Here is a 14734-nt window from a genome sequence, read left to right on the forward strand (position 1 = left end):
CTTAAGTTCCCAAATATTTTCCCAATAACAGATGGTGGTATACCACTACCTTTCCGCAAATAAAATCTCCCGTATTTATTCCCTGTGTTTATTCCAATCATATCAGCTTCTTTGCTGAATCATTGAAACATAATTATTTAAACACACAAGGTATTAAGTAATATCTGTTACCAACTTTAGAGTAAGACACAGTTTTTAGTATTTATACATCAAATTTTACACCACAAAAATTAAACTATGTAGCGAATTTGATTTAGCAGTAATTTAAATTTTTTTAACTCTTGTGATAACGACTTAATTTTCTGAACATAACGAAAGTTCCACTTTGCCAAATAACCCGACATGAAGTTTTCTTTGCTTTAAAACGAGACCAACTTTACAGGCTTCTGATTCCATTGCAGTGTTCATAAAAATGATTCAACGCAAATTTTGCTTGGATAGGTGTATTTAACGTCTACAATACTTTATAAATAAATGGGATCAATCACAGTTGATTTGTAGGACAGTACAAAACGTTTTGTTTTTGCTACATTAAAACATTTTATACTCACACGGCCATTAGAATGATGAACCCAAAATACTCACTAGAATTTCCCTTTCTATGAATAAAATTATATATACAGTAATGGTTACATTTCATTATGTGTGCAGATGCTATGTGTGTTACAAGCTTCAATTTAGATAATTAACCTTGCATGTTTGATGTGTGTGTGTGTAGAAAAAAGTATCAGCCTTACAACAATTATAGAAACAAAAAACTGAATAAATTACTAGTGTTTTTTACATAAACATTTAATTCATTACATTTTGGCCACAATCTAGATTAGTAGGATGGAAAAAGAAGCACATCATACATCAAGTAAAATCGTCTATACTGTATCTGAAATGTTCCGCTGTTAGTGGCCAATCATTTTAACTTAAAATTAAATTTAATTAATTTGCAGGCTTGTTTAAAGAAACAAATCTAATATAAAGTTTTCAAACAGATGTGATGTTTGGTTTTGATTGGCAGGTTATGCAATATTGTCAAGAATGCGCATGGGGAAAGATCATGCATCTAGCAGGAACTCTTACACATAAATACTAATAAACCGTGTAAGCATTTAACATTTATGAATGCAATAAATGAAAGTAAAAACTTAAGACTGCACAAATATTTTACCGATCACGAGAAGGTCCGCGTACCACTTCTCCTATAAGTGCATAACATGGGTCTAAAATGACCCACGTATTTATTCCAGGTATTTAGTGCCAATCATGCTGGCGCAGTTTTCTTTGCTGAATTTATCTGTAGAGAAATTAAGTCGTTTTAACTTTCGTTATGTCGAGATAAATTAAAATTAAGTCGTTATAACGAGAGGGGAGGGAAAACGAACTTATGTCGACGTATAACAGTTTTTGAATTTCTACATCAAAAATTAAGTTACAACACAAAAATTACCTATGTGTACCTCTAGTGATATTTGCTAATTTTTTTGCAAACTATTTACCTGCCACAAAATAAAAAAATCAAAACACAAAACACACAACAAAAAAAAACGGATGCTTTTGTATATTTGATGCATGCAAGTCGTATTGTTTATTTATTTATTCATCAGAAAATATTTGATATATTTTGAAAGATAACTGGACATAATATATGAATGTTAGGCTAAGGTTACCTTGACCTTGAAATACTGGTGACAAAGAGAAACATGTCCAATACTATTAGCTAGCTTCTTGTTGACATATTCTGCGTCCCAATTCGCCTACTTATACTATGCCCTATAAGTATCTACTCTTTTTGTGAAGAATAAGTACATACTTCTGAGTATGTAGCAGAATAGTAGCCAAGCTTTGGGACATACTACATCGTCATAGCTGCTTCTTTAGTGGACACTCTGTTGCTTTGTTACATGCATCCTCTCACCATTTACTGCACTGTCAATCATCTTGTCAAAGTTAAGATTATCCATATTTCGTTTAATTTAATATACTACCGTATTGGAGAGAAATTAAGAGGCACGATTATCTGCCAGTCGCGGGTCTATCATGCCAAAGAATGTTTGCATAATGATGCATTTAAAAGTTGATGACCAAACGTATCATTATAAAGTCCACAGTGTTGCTGCAGATTAAATAAAACGTGCATAACATTAAATAAATATTTTTTCAAGGTTAGATATTGATTATTTAGTTGTCCTTCTGTCTCGCATATCCGCCATGTTTGTAGTTTTTTTATTATTATTATTTTTTTTTTTTTATGCATGTTAGTAGTTCTAATCAAATCCTCATCCACCACGCAATGCATTGTGGGCAATATTAGCCATAAGAGTGTGCACAGATCTGCACTTCGAATTTCTACCGGAAGCAGTAAACCATCAGGGTACCTTTGGAATACTTATTTCAACATACTATGATTTGGGAAATACTAATTATAATTTTGAATAGTATTTAGGATGGATAGTATTTGAATTGGGACGCAGCAATATTCTATTCTAGCTAGCTAATGATAGCTAGCGCAACAAAATAAAAATTGAAATAGAAATGTTATTATATACAAGTATATATATCATCACTGTCAGGCAGAAACTTTGTAACTCTGTATTTCATCATTTTATTTTTTGTCATAAATCAATGCTTTTGGTCACCCTTTAAGTCTGTCAGTGTTCTTGAAAAGTAACAATTTTGGACCTACAAGGACCAAACGAAGAGGAAGAGGTGCAGGATCTGCCCAACTGCCAAAGACAGAAAAGTCAGCAGCTGGCATTCCCAGTGCAACAGACCTGTGTGCAAGTAGCACAAACTTGTAGTTGTTATTTGTGAGGCATGTAAGCACTGAGATGGCAATCTGAGATGTCACTGAACCCACGTGATTTTATTTAGTCAGTTTTATATTCAATCACATTCACTAGAATACACTACAGTTCAATTTTAGTATGATGTATGTATGTGCGATGATCACTATGTGTGTAAACTTGATGTAGTAACACAAAACCTAGGAAAAATTAAAATAATAATTTGTGGTTGTTGTAAACAAGACATTTTGGATATTCATGGATCATGGAATTATTAGATCGGGGAATATTAAATGCTGAAATAAATTTATTATTTCAAAAGATAAAAATAATTAAAAAAAAGCTATGCATGAAATAATGTAGGACATGAAAACAGGTCATTTTTCACCCTGTTGTGCATAAGAAGAGGTTTGCATAGCAACACTAAGAACATTTTATTTAATTTTTTTAAGGAGACCAAATCTGGGCAAACTATGAAAAGGAAGATGAGTTTTGTTGATGTTACGGATGACCACTAATGAAGGTTAAAAATACTCTACAGACTAAAAACTAGATCATTTCTATACAATACTGTGACATGTCAGATGCTTTTGTCCTTCTGAAGTAAACATGGCAGCTCATTATTTGAGGGAATGGTTCAAATAATGTTAGATGGCTCATTACTAAGCATAAAGGACTTGGGGGCTTTCCTGTATCTGCAAATCATTTCATGATGTTGGTGACACTGGTCACCACAGTTCTCTGTGATCTCCTCAGAGAAAACTGATCAGAAAAGAAAAGACAAATGTCCTTCTTTCCTCTCAATCAGTCAATGAATGTTGGAGTTACAGTAGATCTGTAACAGCACTCAAGGGCAAAGCGCAAAGAGAATTTACAGCCATTGCACAACACAGGATAAACTGTAATAGAAAACTTCTCTGAAAACAGAATCCAATAAAAGTATCATGAGAATTGTATAACATAGTTTGATAATGTGGAATCCGTCCATTGTTTTAGAAAAATCGTAAAGGAGTTGGCTGCCCCAAAACCTTTGCAATGACTGAACAGTTCTCTTTTAAGTTCCCCTTGAGCGCGAAATGAAATGCAGGTAAAATACACGCCAACAAGAGGAGATCTTCACAATTTAAAAGCTGAAAAAAGGAGGAAGACAGGAGATGGGACAGATAGAAAGAAGAAGTGATGATAATTATATAGAGACAAGATTATTTACCGCGTTCTAGCTTGATGGCTGAAAAACAAGAAGGGGGAAAGAAGGAGAGGAGAGGCATATATGGGGAGGTTGGGGATGGAGTGATGGTGGAAGGGAGAAAGAGAGAGGCAGTGAGTTGGACACTGTAAGACTGTAGGCTTCTGGCATGGAAATACAACAGACTGACACAAACAGATACACTAACAAAGATAATGCACATTAAACACTTTTACACAAACAGAGTCTGAGTCTTACACATACAGAGTGGAAATGTTTCCTGTGGGCCCAAAAATTAATAATACATTCACATGATAAAGTACAAAACTGCCAAAAATAAATTCCTTAAACAATATATATATTTTTTTAAAATATTAACACTTGTTTTCAAGAAATATACTGTATATTTAATTATATTTATTTTTCTTTTGCCAATGGCAAATTAAGTTTTAAGCATGCACCTCATTTAATTTTGTTAGATTTATGCATAAAACAAGTAAAAAAAAAAAGCCAATGGGCTAAGAAAAAGAAACTTCAAAATATATATTTTCTGAAAACAAGTGTAATTATCCTATACAATGTGTCTTCTGAAGTAAGATATTTTTTTTTACAAAAAATAAGACAAATACTGATTAGGAAATGAATATATATATATATATATATATATATATATATATATATATATATATATATATATATATATATATATATATATGTGTGTGTGTGTGTGTGTATTAAATAAATTCAATACACACAGAATGAAGTACTTTAAGACTTTGGTTCTTTTAATTGGGATGACTTTGGCTCACATTTAACAAAAACCCACTAATTCAATATCTCAACAAATTAGAATACTTCATAAAAAATAAAAAAAAAAAAAAAAAAACAACAACAACAAATAAAACATTTTTTAGTGAATTGTTGGCCTTCTGGGAATTATGTTCATTTAATGTACATGTACTCAATACTTGGTAGGGGCACCTTTTGCTTTAATTACTGCCTCAATTCGGCGTGCCATGGAGGTGATCAGTTTGTGGCAGTGCTGAGGTGGTATGGAAGCCCAGGTTTCTTTGACAGTAGCCTTCAACTCATCTGCATTGTTTGGTCTCTTGTTTCTCATTTTCCTCTTGACAATACCCCATAGATTTTCTGTGGGGTTCAGGTCTGGTGAGTTTGCTAGCCAGTCAAGCACACCAAGACCATGGTCACTTAGCCAACTTTTGGTGCTTTTGGCAGTGTGGGCAGGTGCCAAATCCTGCTGGAAAATGAAATCAGCATCTTCAAAAAGCTGGTCAGCAGAAGGAAGCATGAAGGAAGATGACTTGGTAAACGGGTGCAGTGTCTTTGGTAAAAAACACAATGGACCAACACCAGCAGATGACATTGCACCCCAAATCATCACAGACTGTGGAAACTTAACACTGGACTTCAAGCAACTTAGGCTATGAGCTTCTCCACCCTTTCTTCAGACTCTAGGACCTTGGTTTCTAAATGAAATACAAAAATTGCTCTCATCTGAAAAGAGGACTTTGGACCACTGGGCAACAGTCCAGTTCTTCTTCTCCTTAGCCCAGGTAAGACACCTCAGGAGTGGCTAAACAAGAGGAATACGACAACTGTAGCCAAATTCCTCGACACGTCTGTGTGTGGTGGCTCTTGATGCCCTGACCCCAGCCTCAGTCCATTCCTTGTGAAGTTCACTCAAATTCTTGAATCGATTTTGCTTGACAATCCTCATAAGGCTGCGGTTCTCTCGGTTGGTTGTGCATCTTTTTCTTTCACACTTTTTTCCTTCCACTCAAATTTCTGTTAACATGCTTGGATACAGCACTCTGTGTACAGCCAGCTTCTTTGGCAATGAATGTTTGTGGCTTACCCTCCTTGTGAAGGGTGTCAATGATTGTCTTCTGGACAACTGTCAGATCAGCAGTGTTCCCCATGATTATGTAGCCTAGTGAACCAAACTGAAGACCATTTTGAAGGCTCAGGAAACCTTTGCAGGTGTTTTGAGTTCATTAGCTGATTGGCATGTAACCATACTCTAATTTGTTGAGATTGTGAATTGGTGGGTTTTTGTTAAATGTGAGCCAAAATCATCACAACCAAAGACTTAAACTACTTCAATCTGTGTGCACTGAATTTATTTAATTATTGTCCATACTGAAATAAATAAATAAATAAATAATAATAATAATAATAATATATATTTATTTATTTACTTTCAGTATGGACATATGATAAACCAACAATCTACGCAATAATTATGAAAATGTTATTGTATTTATGAAAATAACAACATTTAATTTAACCTATGCAATTTCTTATAAGGCTTGCTAACACCAACTTTCATACGATAACACACCAAAGAAAAAAAAAGACCCATAGTCATAGTAAGATGAATCAGCATGGAGGAGTTTTTACACCTGTTCTCATTTAAATCTTGTTGTAAATGTTTGGAATTTTCCATGCTGAAAAATAAGAAGTGGTGTGAATAGGTCTTAAACTCTTACAATAAAAAAAAATGAGAGTGACCGTACGATGCAAATGCTATTTAATGTTCTGGGGTGTCAGTGGGGTTAGACTCACTTGAGCCCTCCTCTGACACCATCCCAAGACCCTCGGCCTTATTCTGTCTCTCAAATGCATTCAGGTCCAGAACACTGTAAAACACACAAACCATCATATTAATATTATACATCTACCCATAGACAGCACTGTAGAAGACACTCTTCATTGCAAATATTAGTAAAGTTCAACATAATTATCAAAGAAATAACATACATCTTTTCAAAGTTAACAATAAAGAAAAAGAAAGTGATGGCCATGTACCTGCAGGTTTGCATGAGAGCCTGTAGGCTGAGGAAGAAGCCCACATCTTTCTTGTCTTTCAGGTAGTCCAACATCCTCTGTCACAAGACATCAAGACAGTTTTGTCAATGTTGCATCGAGTTAATCTGTTCATGTGATTATTTCTGAAAACAACCAGGTCTTAAGCTTAGCATGGCAACTTAATTTATGAGATTACACAGGTACATTCTTTGTACTAATAGAGAGAGTGCTATCCGCTGACCTGCTGAACATCACTGTTGCCACCATTGAGGATGGAGATGCCAAGTTTGAGAGTAGAGGACACCATGGCTCCCGTTTCACCTAAAACATCACATTAGAAGAGACATAATTTTATTTGACCAAAGCTTGTGTGATTGTTAGTCAAACTGGTTAAGGGTATTTTCTAAAAAGATCGGCCATACAATAAGATTTTTTTGTGTTTGAAAAAAGTCCCTTATGCTTACCAAGGCTGCATTTATTTGATCAAAACTAGAGTAAAACCACTAAGGTAACACTTTACATGAAGCCCATATTTATAACACATTATAAGGGTATTTTTAAAGCATTATCATGAATGCATAATGCATTATAAAAAAAACCCCAACAACTTATAATATGTTGTTTCAAGTCATAAATAATTATAACAATAATTATAATACATTATAAAACTTACTTATTTGTGGTTATAACTTTTAATAGTATGTTTATTTATAACATGCAATAAACACCGTGTTAAATCCACTTAATTTCTAATGGATTATAAGTTTCATATCTTGACATTATTTATTTAAGATCTGTACAGTATCTATAGTACTATCTTATTGATATTACAATTAAGATAAAAACAATTCAATAAAAATATTAATCTGAACTGATATCTGATCTTTAAGAAAAAAAATATATTTTTATGTTTATTATTGTTGCTGTTGTTATTTATAAGCAGTCTTTGTCTGCTTTTAGTAAAGTAACAAGTTAACAATGGCAAGATATGATATTTATAATACATTATAACTATGGGAAATATAATCCATTGTTAGTTAAGTGGATGCACTGTGTTCATTTTGTATTATAAATAAACATCTTAAAAGCTATAACCACAAATAAGTAAATATTATAATGCATTAAAACTGTTGTTATGATTACTCATGAGATGATACAACATACTATAAGGATTTTTTATAATACATTATGCATTCAATACAATGCCTTAAAGGGGGGCTACAATGGTGTTTCGTGTATTCAGAGTTGTTCACAGTGTTAAAGAGATGGATTCTTCAAAATAATTTGGAAGAATGACTGAGAATTTCTGTGCCGCAAATCGTACTTCTGGGTTGGTAGAAGTTTCGGCTGTTTTTTTTTTTTTTTTTGATTTTGGATTTAATGATGTAGACAGTGGTGGAACTCCTTATATGAGCATTTCTCTCTGAAAAGCGCGCCCGTGCACACGTCGACCAGAGGAGAGCGAGACCGCGCCCATCAACACGCTTCATCGGGAAATCCTCAGCAGCGCTGCATAGGATTTGCTCAAGAATGTCTCCAAATAAGTGTGCTTTTGGATGTGAGGGAAAGTTTACTATGTTCAGCTTCGCAAAGAACCCAGTGTTACACGAACAGTGGATGCAGTTTTTTTTTCGGGGCAGCAACGGAGTGTAGCAAGTGCGTTTGTGTGTTTTCGTCATTTCAGTGACGAATGTTTTATAAACAAGGCCCAGGTCGACGCTGGATTTGCACATAGTTTGCTATTAAAACATGGAGCGGTCCCAGTGATAAAAGACCCCATTCATGTAAGTACAACTGCATCAGATTTCTGTCTTTTGTTGGAAATCCGCACATAAGTGAATATATGTTAATGGAAACAACACGAAACATCAGTATTATAGCTCCGCCCACGGCACGCCTCCAGGAGCTCGGCTTTTTCCAGAGAGAATCGGAGAGCTCTATTTTTCTTTTATAAACATGATAAAACTAAAGACTTTTTGGAGATATGAAGGATGCAGTACTACTCTATAGGTACTCAAGATTAACATGGGATTAGGTGAAACTGTATATGTTATGTACCCTTTAAGAAATTCTTATAATTTATTATAAATATGGGCTTCACAGAAAGTGTTACCATAATATTTCTTATTATTATGTTGTTGAAAACAGTTGTTCTGCTGTAATAGTTGTATTATTTTTGTGAAATCTTTGAAGATTTTTTTCAGGATTCTTTGAATAGAATAGAAAATTCAAAAGAACAGCATTTATTTCAAATAGAATAGTTACTAAAAATAGTGAAAACTAAAAATAGTTACTTTTTGTTTTTGTTATAATCCAAATGCGCGTGTTCGTGAGTGATTGTGTGTGCACCTTTGCAAGCACTGATCATCTGCAGAACCATTTCAGCCGCTCCACGGTCATGTAGACGGGATTGCTGGTAAAGAAGCCTCTGCTTTTCCATTTCCTTCTCCTGTTAGATGGAAACAAACAGTCTAGTCAGAATGATCCCTAGTTTTAAATACCCCTGCCCCACGACCATCCATCACACATGCACACACTTGCTCATAAACCAAACAATGTCCTGTGTCCTGATGATGCCATTTTTTGCATTTTTCTATACATATAGTGTATATGCTAATATGCAATATGCATATATATATATATATATGAACTAGATGTTATATAAGAAGGATGATAACATTTTATCTAGTAAAGTTTACAAAAGTTTTATCTAGTAAAGAAGTTAAAAAAAGCTATTTATGAATACCTGAGAAAATGTCTTGTATTAAAATTATTAATGAAAAAGTGGTGAACTGTTTTTATACCAGTTTTTACTTCTTAATTGCCGCTTTTTTTTTTCATTCATCTACATATACACATCTTACACACTCTTTCTCATCCAAAACACAAGTGCTATTAGTCATGTGTCCGTTATTGGAGCTGTTCACATTTGCTGACTGGCACACACGTTAGACTACAGCGAGCAGACCTGCTCTCCCTAAACAGTGAGGCACATCTGTATGATGATACTGGCTCTTCCCTCTGTTTTAACTGCATCATACAGCTGGGTGCTGTACTTTCTTACAAACCCTCACACCTCGACTGCTCTATCAGCTCACAGCAGCTTATTACATAAGTATTACATAATACATTACAGAGTATTAAGGTGTTTTCAATTTATAATTAAAAGTAAATAGAAAACTAATATTGAAAATTAAAATGAATATTCCAGCAAAACTGTAACAGATGAAACTGTACAATTATGAAACATACACTACCATTCAAATTTGGGTTCAGCAAAATTTTAAATGTTAGAATTGTTGAAGGAAGTCCCATATGATCACCAAGGCTGCATTTATTAAAATACAGTAAAAACACTAATATTGTCTAATATTATTACAATTTAAATTGACAGTTTTCTCTTGTAATAGATGCAATTTTAAAAAAAATTATTTATTCCTTTCATTTATTCCTTTCACCAACCATTACTTGTCACGATACGCTACCGGAATTAACGAAGGAGCTGTGGATAAACTAAACTGTCGTTTATTAAATCCAACACACAGGGTAAATCCACACTTGGAAGGGAAGGATGACACATGTACACGACTGGTAGACCCGACAAAAGAGGAACGCACAGACTAGAACTAAATACTTGACTTAACGATGCAATTAGGAGGAACACAGGTGAACAGAATGACTAATTAAGAGACAACGAGTACAGGAACAGGAATCACTAAATAAGGGCACATGAGGGAGAAACACAACAAAGACAGTCCAATCCTGACATTTCACTCCCCTCCCGGAAGGCGCGTCCTCGCGCCATAGAACCAACAGAGGGAGGGACAGTTGGGAACTGGGAGGAGCCTCAGGAGGAGGACGGACACCCGGGAGGGGGCCAGCAGACAGAGTCCAGTGAGGTGATGATGGAGAAAGAAGGAAACAGGAGGAGCCAGTGCAGATCAGATGGAGGAAGGAGCTAGGGAGATGACAGGAGGGATGACTCGGTGGGACCCAGTCCACAGCCAACATGGTGACCCACGGTGGAGCCAACGGAGGGAGGAGCCATGGAGGAGGAAGGGCTGATGACTCCAGGGGACGACCATTGATAGCGGAGATATTACTCCAGGAGGATCCGGAGGGCCAAGGTGGAGCAGATGGCTCCGGTGACCGAGGTAGAGGCGGGGATACAGAAGGCCGCAGTGGAGCCAGAGCGACAGAGGATCAAGGAGGAGCCTGACAGAGCCGGAGGGACGAAGCACAGCGATGGATGGCGATCGACAGACCAAGGCGGAGCCGGAGGAATAAGGAAGCCCGGTGGAGCCAGTGGACTGATGGGCCACGGCAGAGAGGAGGGAGCTAGGAGCTATGGTGGAGCCACTGGGTCAACGGGCCAAGGTGGAGTCTGGGTCTTAGAGGCTGGAGGTGGAGACCAGGAATTCTGCAGCCACTGTGACGATGGAGGATGGCAGACCCGCAGAGCTTGCACTGTATTGATGGTGGGCTGAGGGCGAGCAGAGGGGCTGCCAGACGACAGCGGTCGAGGAGGCCGGAGAGGGTGGGTTGGCGGTCCTTTTTGAGCCTCCGGGCTTAACTTGGGACCAGGAGCCCTCTCAGGGCTTGACATAAGAATAGGAGCCTTCTCTGGACTAGACATGGGAACAGGAACTTTCTCTGGGTTAGACATGAGAACAGGAAATTTCTCTGGGCTAAACTCAGGAACAGGAGGGACATAGTTCACTGACAGAGGAGGGAGGAAAGGGGGCAGGTCGGTATACAAGTCAATTAAGTTTTCCTCTGCTTTGCATACTCCCAAATCCCTTTTCAGATCACCCTCACCCACGGCGCATGGAGCGGAGATCCTCTCCGTGCTCTCTTTGTCCATGGCTTTATCCCTTGTGGCGGGCATTGTAGCTGGCTCTCGCACCTGATCTGACAATCCGTGAGGCTCTGGCTCCGTGGCGATCCTCAGCTCTGTCGCACATCTATCTGATGGCTTGTCGGTCGCGCAGGCTCTGGCACTCTGTCAGTGGTGAGCTCGGGCTTGAGATCCGCGCAGTGGGGTGATGGTGGGCTGGGCTCTGGGTCTGGCTATGTTCCAGATCGGGGGTAGACACTCTCCATACACTGGATAATTGCTTCCCTCCAGCACAGTCCGGTGGTGTCTGGGAGGTCGACGGGGCGGTAGTAGTTGGCCCTGATCCAGAACAGGGAGTTTAACGCAGCGTCGTTGACCTGGCTGAACTCAACTGCATACTCTAATAGGAAACGGTCTTTGCGGGCAAGGGAGGTTAACTTTGCGGTGAGGGAATCCATGGGGAAGGAAACACTATGAAACAAAAAGCACTGAATGGAAAACAGAAAACAAACGGAGGGGAAAACACGCAGAATTAACTGTTTTGGTCTGGTCTTCTGTCAAGATACGCTGCTGGAAGGAACGAAGGAGCTGTGGATAAATAAAACTGTCATTTATTAAATCCAACACACAGGGTAAATCCACACTTGGTACAACTGGTAGACCCGACAAAGGAGGAACACACAGACTGGAACTAAATACATGACTTAACGAAAAATGACTAATTAAGAGACAACAAGGACAAATGACCAAATAAGGGCACATGAGGGAGAAACACAACAAAGATAGTCCAATCCTGACATTACTCCAGTATTGAGTGTCACATGATCCTTCAGAAATCAGTACAATTGCTTAGTTGCCATTGTCAATAGGTGCGTTTAACTTCATGCAGCCCTGTGCAAACCGATCGCAATCTGACTTGAAGCAGTGTATGCTGGTAAGAAATTTTGTCCGACTTGAGATGGCACTGACGCCATATGACTGTCACGTGTGGCGTCAAAGTACCACGAGAGCGTTTCGAGAGCAGCCGGCTGACTCAGCCGCAGCAGTTTCTCCGGAGCGACTGCAGGAGCGCTGATGATGACACAGCTGTTTCACGATTGGCCAGATTCACCGCATGACAACGATCACGTGTGTTTCGGGTTTATTCAAACATTTTCAATTCCAATAATGAGCACAAATCTGTGTGTTTAGAATGGTAAAAAAATTTTTAACTGTAGTCGCACTGTTGTATTGCGTCATGTTTATCATACAACACTGATAAAAGCATATATACCCCCACTTTATTAGTATTTAAATAGCATATGATTATGTTGAACTTTATTCTTGAAAAGATGGCGCTGTATTAAGCAGTATATAAAAAGTGTTTCTGTTGCTTATAAAAAAAGGTTCCTGAAACGTCTGTGTATTTGACAAATGTTGCATTTAATTCACTTCATCTGTGATAAAGTATTTAAACACAGCGTGAGTGTCACTAACGGGAGCAGAAAGTGTCCGGCTTGACGTGTTTGTTTTCAACTCCGCCCCCGACTGCAAGCGGCTGTTCTCGTTGATAGTGTGAACTTGAATGTCGATCCCGTGTCCTACAAAAGACTTGTGCTGATCAATGCTCCTCAAAATACTTCTAAAGTAACTTTTTATTAACATTATAATATTATTATTTTAACAATTTTATTTTTTTTTTTTTCAGGATTCTACTGTATGTGAATAGAAAGTTCAGAAGAACAGCATTTAATTGAAATACAAATCTTCTTAACACTGTAAATCTCTTTGCAGGTCGATCAATTTAATGTGAATAAAATAGCTGAATAAAAGTATTAGTTATTTAGCGCTGGGCAACAAATTAATTATGATTAATCACATCCAAAATAAAAGTTTTTGTTAAAATAATATATGTGTGTACTGTGTATATTTATTATATACATGCATGTGTATACATAATAAATATACACAGTACACACACATATAATATGTAAATAAAAACTTTTATTTTCGATGCGATTAATCATGATTAAACGTTGCCCAGCACTATTTATTTATTTTTTAATTTACCGACTACAAACTTTTGAACGGTAGTGTATAACATATTTGTTTTTATTTTAAAACCGCCCTAGTGAAAACCAAAACTAAAAGAGTACACTGCAGTATTGGCTACTTTTTAGAAGTTATTGTATTCAGAATACTTGTCTGAGATTATTAATGTTATTAATTTTCAATGATTTAAAGACTACTTAGGATATTGCATTGTATTTAGCAAATTGTTCTGGTATATATTCACAACAATAATATATCTCACAATAAACTGATAATATATCTCACAAATAAACTCTGTAGAGTTGAACATTTATTGAAGTGACTTATTTGACATTTGGATGTGATGATACCCTGTTGACAAAAAGGATTATACAAGTACATACAATGCATCAAGCGAGCTGATTTTTAAGCTGAACCCACCCCTAATAGCACCCAAGCATCCCCACCCCAGCATGAAGCCCCACCCACTCCCACCCTGCCCTGAGAGCCAGGTCATGTCCTACAAAATGTGTGACTTAATACTGTATAGATAATGTTTGTAAATAATTAAAAAAAATTTTTGTTTGTTTGTTTTTTTTCCTGTTGTTTTAGATGTAAATATGTCAAGTGTGTTCTTTTTTTGAATGTGTGTGTGTGTGTGTGTGTGTGTGTGTGTGTGTGTGTGTGTGTGTGTGTGTGTGTGTGTGTGTGTGTGTGTGTTTGTGTCTGTGCAGGCTTTTACTGTAAACGTGATTCAAATTCAAAACAAAGAGATGGAGACACACTTTTGGAGACACACAAGGTTTTCACATACAAGCCTGATCTGAATCCAGAAAATTCTTTCAGCCTTCATAAAATCTTCACCACATTCTACAATACTCATTTTACAATTATGCAGCATTCATGCCATGTGTTAATTATGATGATTACTAGATGACAACCTAAACATTTATCCTTCTTAGAATGATGTTTTTCTGTTGCAACACTATCAAGGCCAAAATGAATCTGTGTAATTTGATTAACCAGTAGATATTATGCTTTATGTTTATTTTATGTTTATTATCAAATTATTATTGGATTATTTAGATATTAACA

The 14734-nt window shown here is 36.8% G+C and overlaps 1 protein-coding gene across 15 annotated transcripts in view; it reads right to left on the reverse strand.

Annotated features, from left to right (window-relative positions):
• Window positions 1-14734, reverse strand: part of LOC109108995 (ryanodine receptor 1-like) — a 107158-nt gene that overhangs the window by 17799 nt on the left and 74625 nt on the right. For 10 of the 15 annotated variants that reach the window (XM_042775088.1, XM_042775092.1, XM_042775089.1 and 7 more), the window contains 5 exons: window positions 9142-9241; window positions 7034-7113; window positions 6793-6869; window positions 6550-6623; window positions 3988-4005 (listed from right to left, as the gene is read on the reverse strand). In XM_042775088.1, coding sequence (XP_042631022.1) covers window positions 3988-4005; window positions 6550-6623; window positions 6793-6869; window positions 7034-7113; window positions 9142-9241 — 349 coding nt within the window. The remainder of the gene's footprint in view (window positions 1-3987; window positions 4006-6549; window positions 6624-6792; window positions 6870-7033; window positions 7114-9141; window positions 9242-14734) is intronic. The other 5 variants (XM_042775099.1, XM_042775100.1, XM_042775096.1 and 2 more) reach the window with 1 other exon arrangement.

This window comes from Cyprinus carpio, chromosome A18 (genome assembly GCF_018340385.1).
Source record: "Cyprinus carpio isolate SPL01 chromosome A18, ASM1834038v1, whole genome shotgun sequence".
NCBI classification, from domain to species: domain Eukaryota; kingdom Metazoa; phylum Chordata; class Actinopteri; order Cypriniformes; family Cyprinidae; genus Cyprinus; species Cyprinus carpio.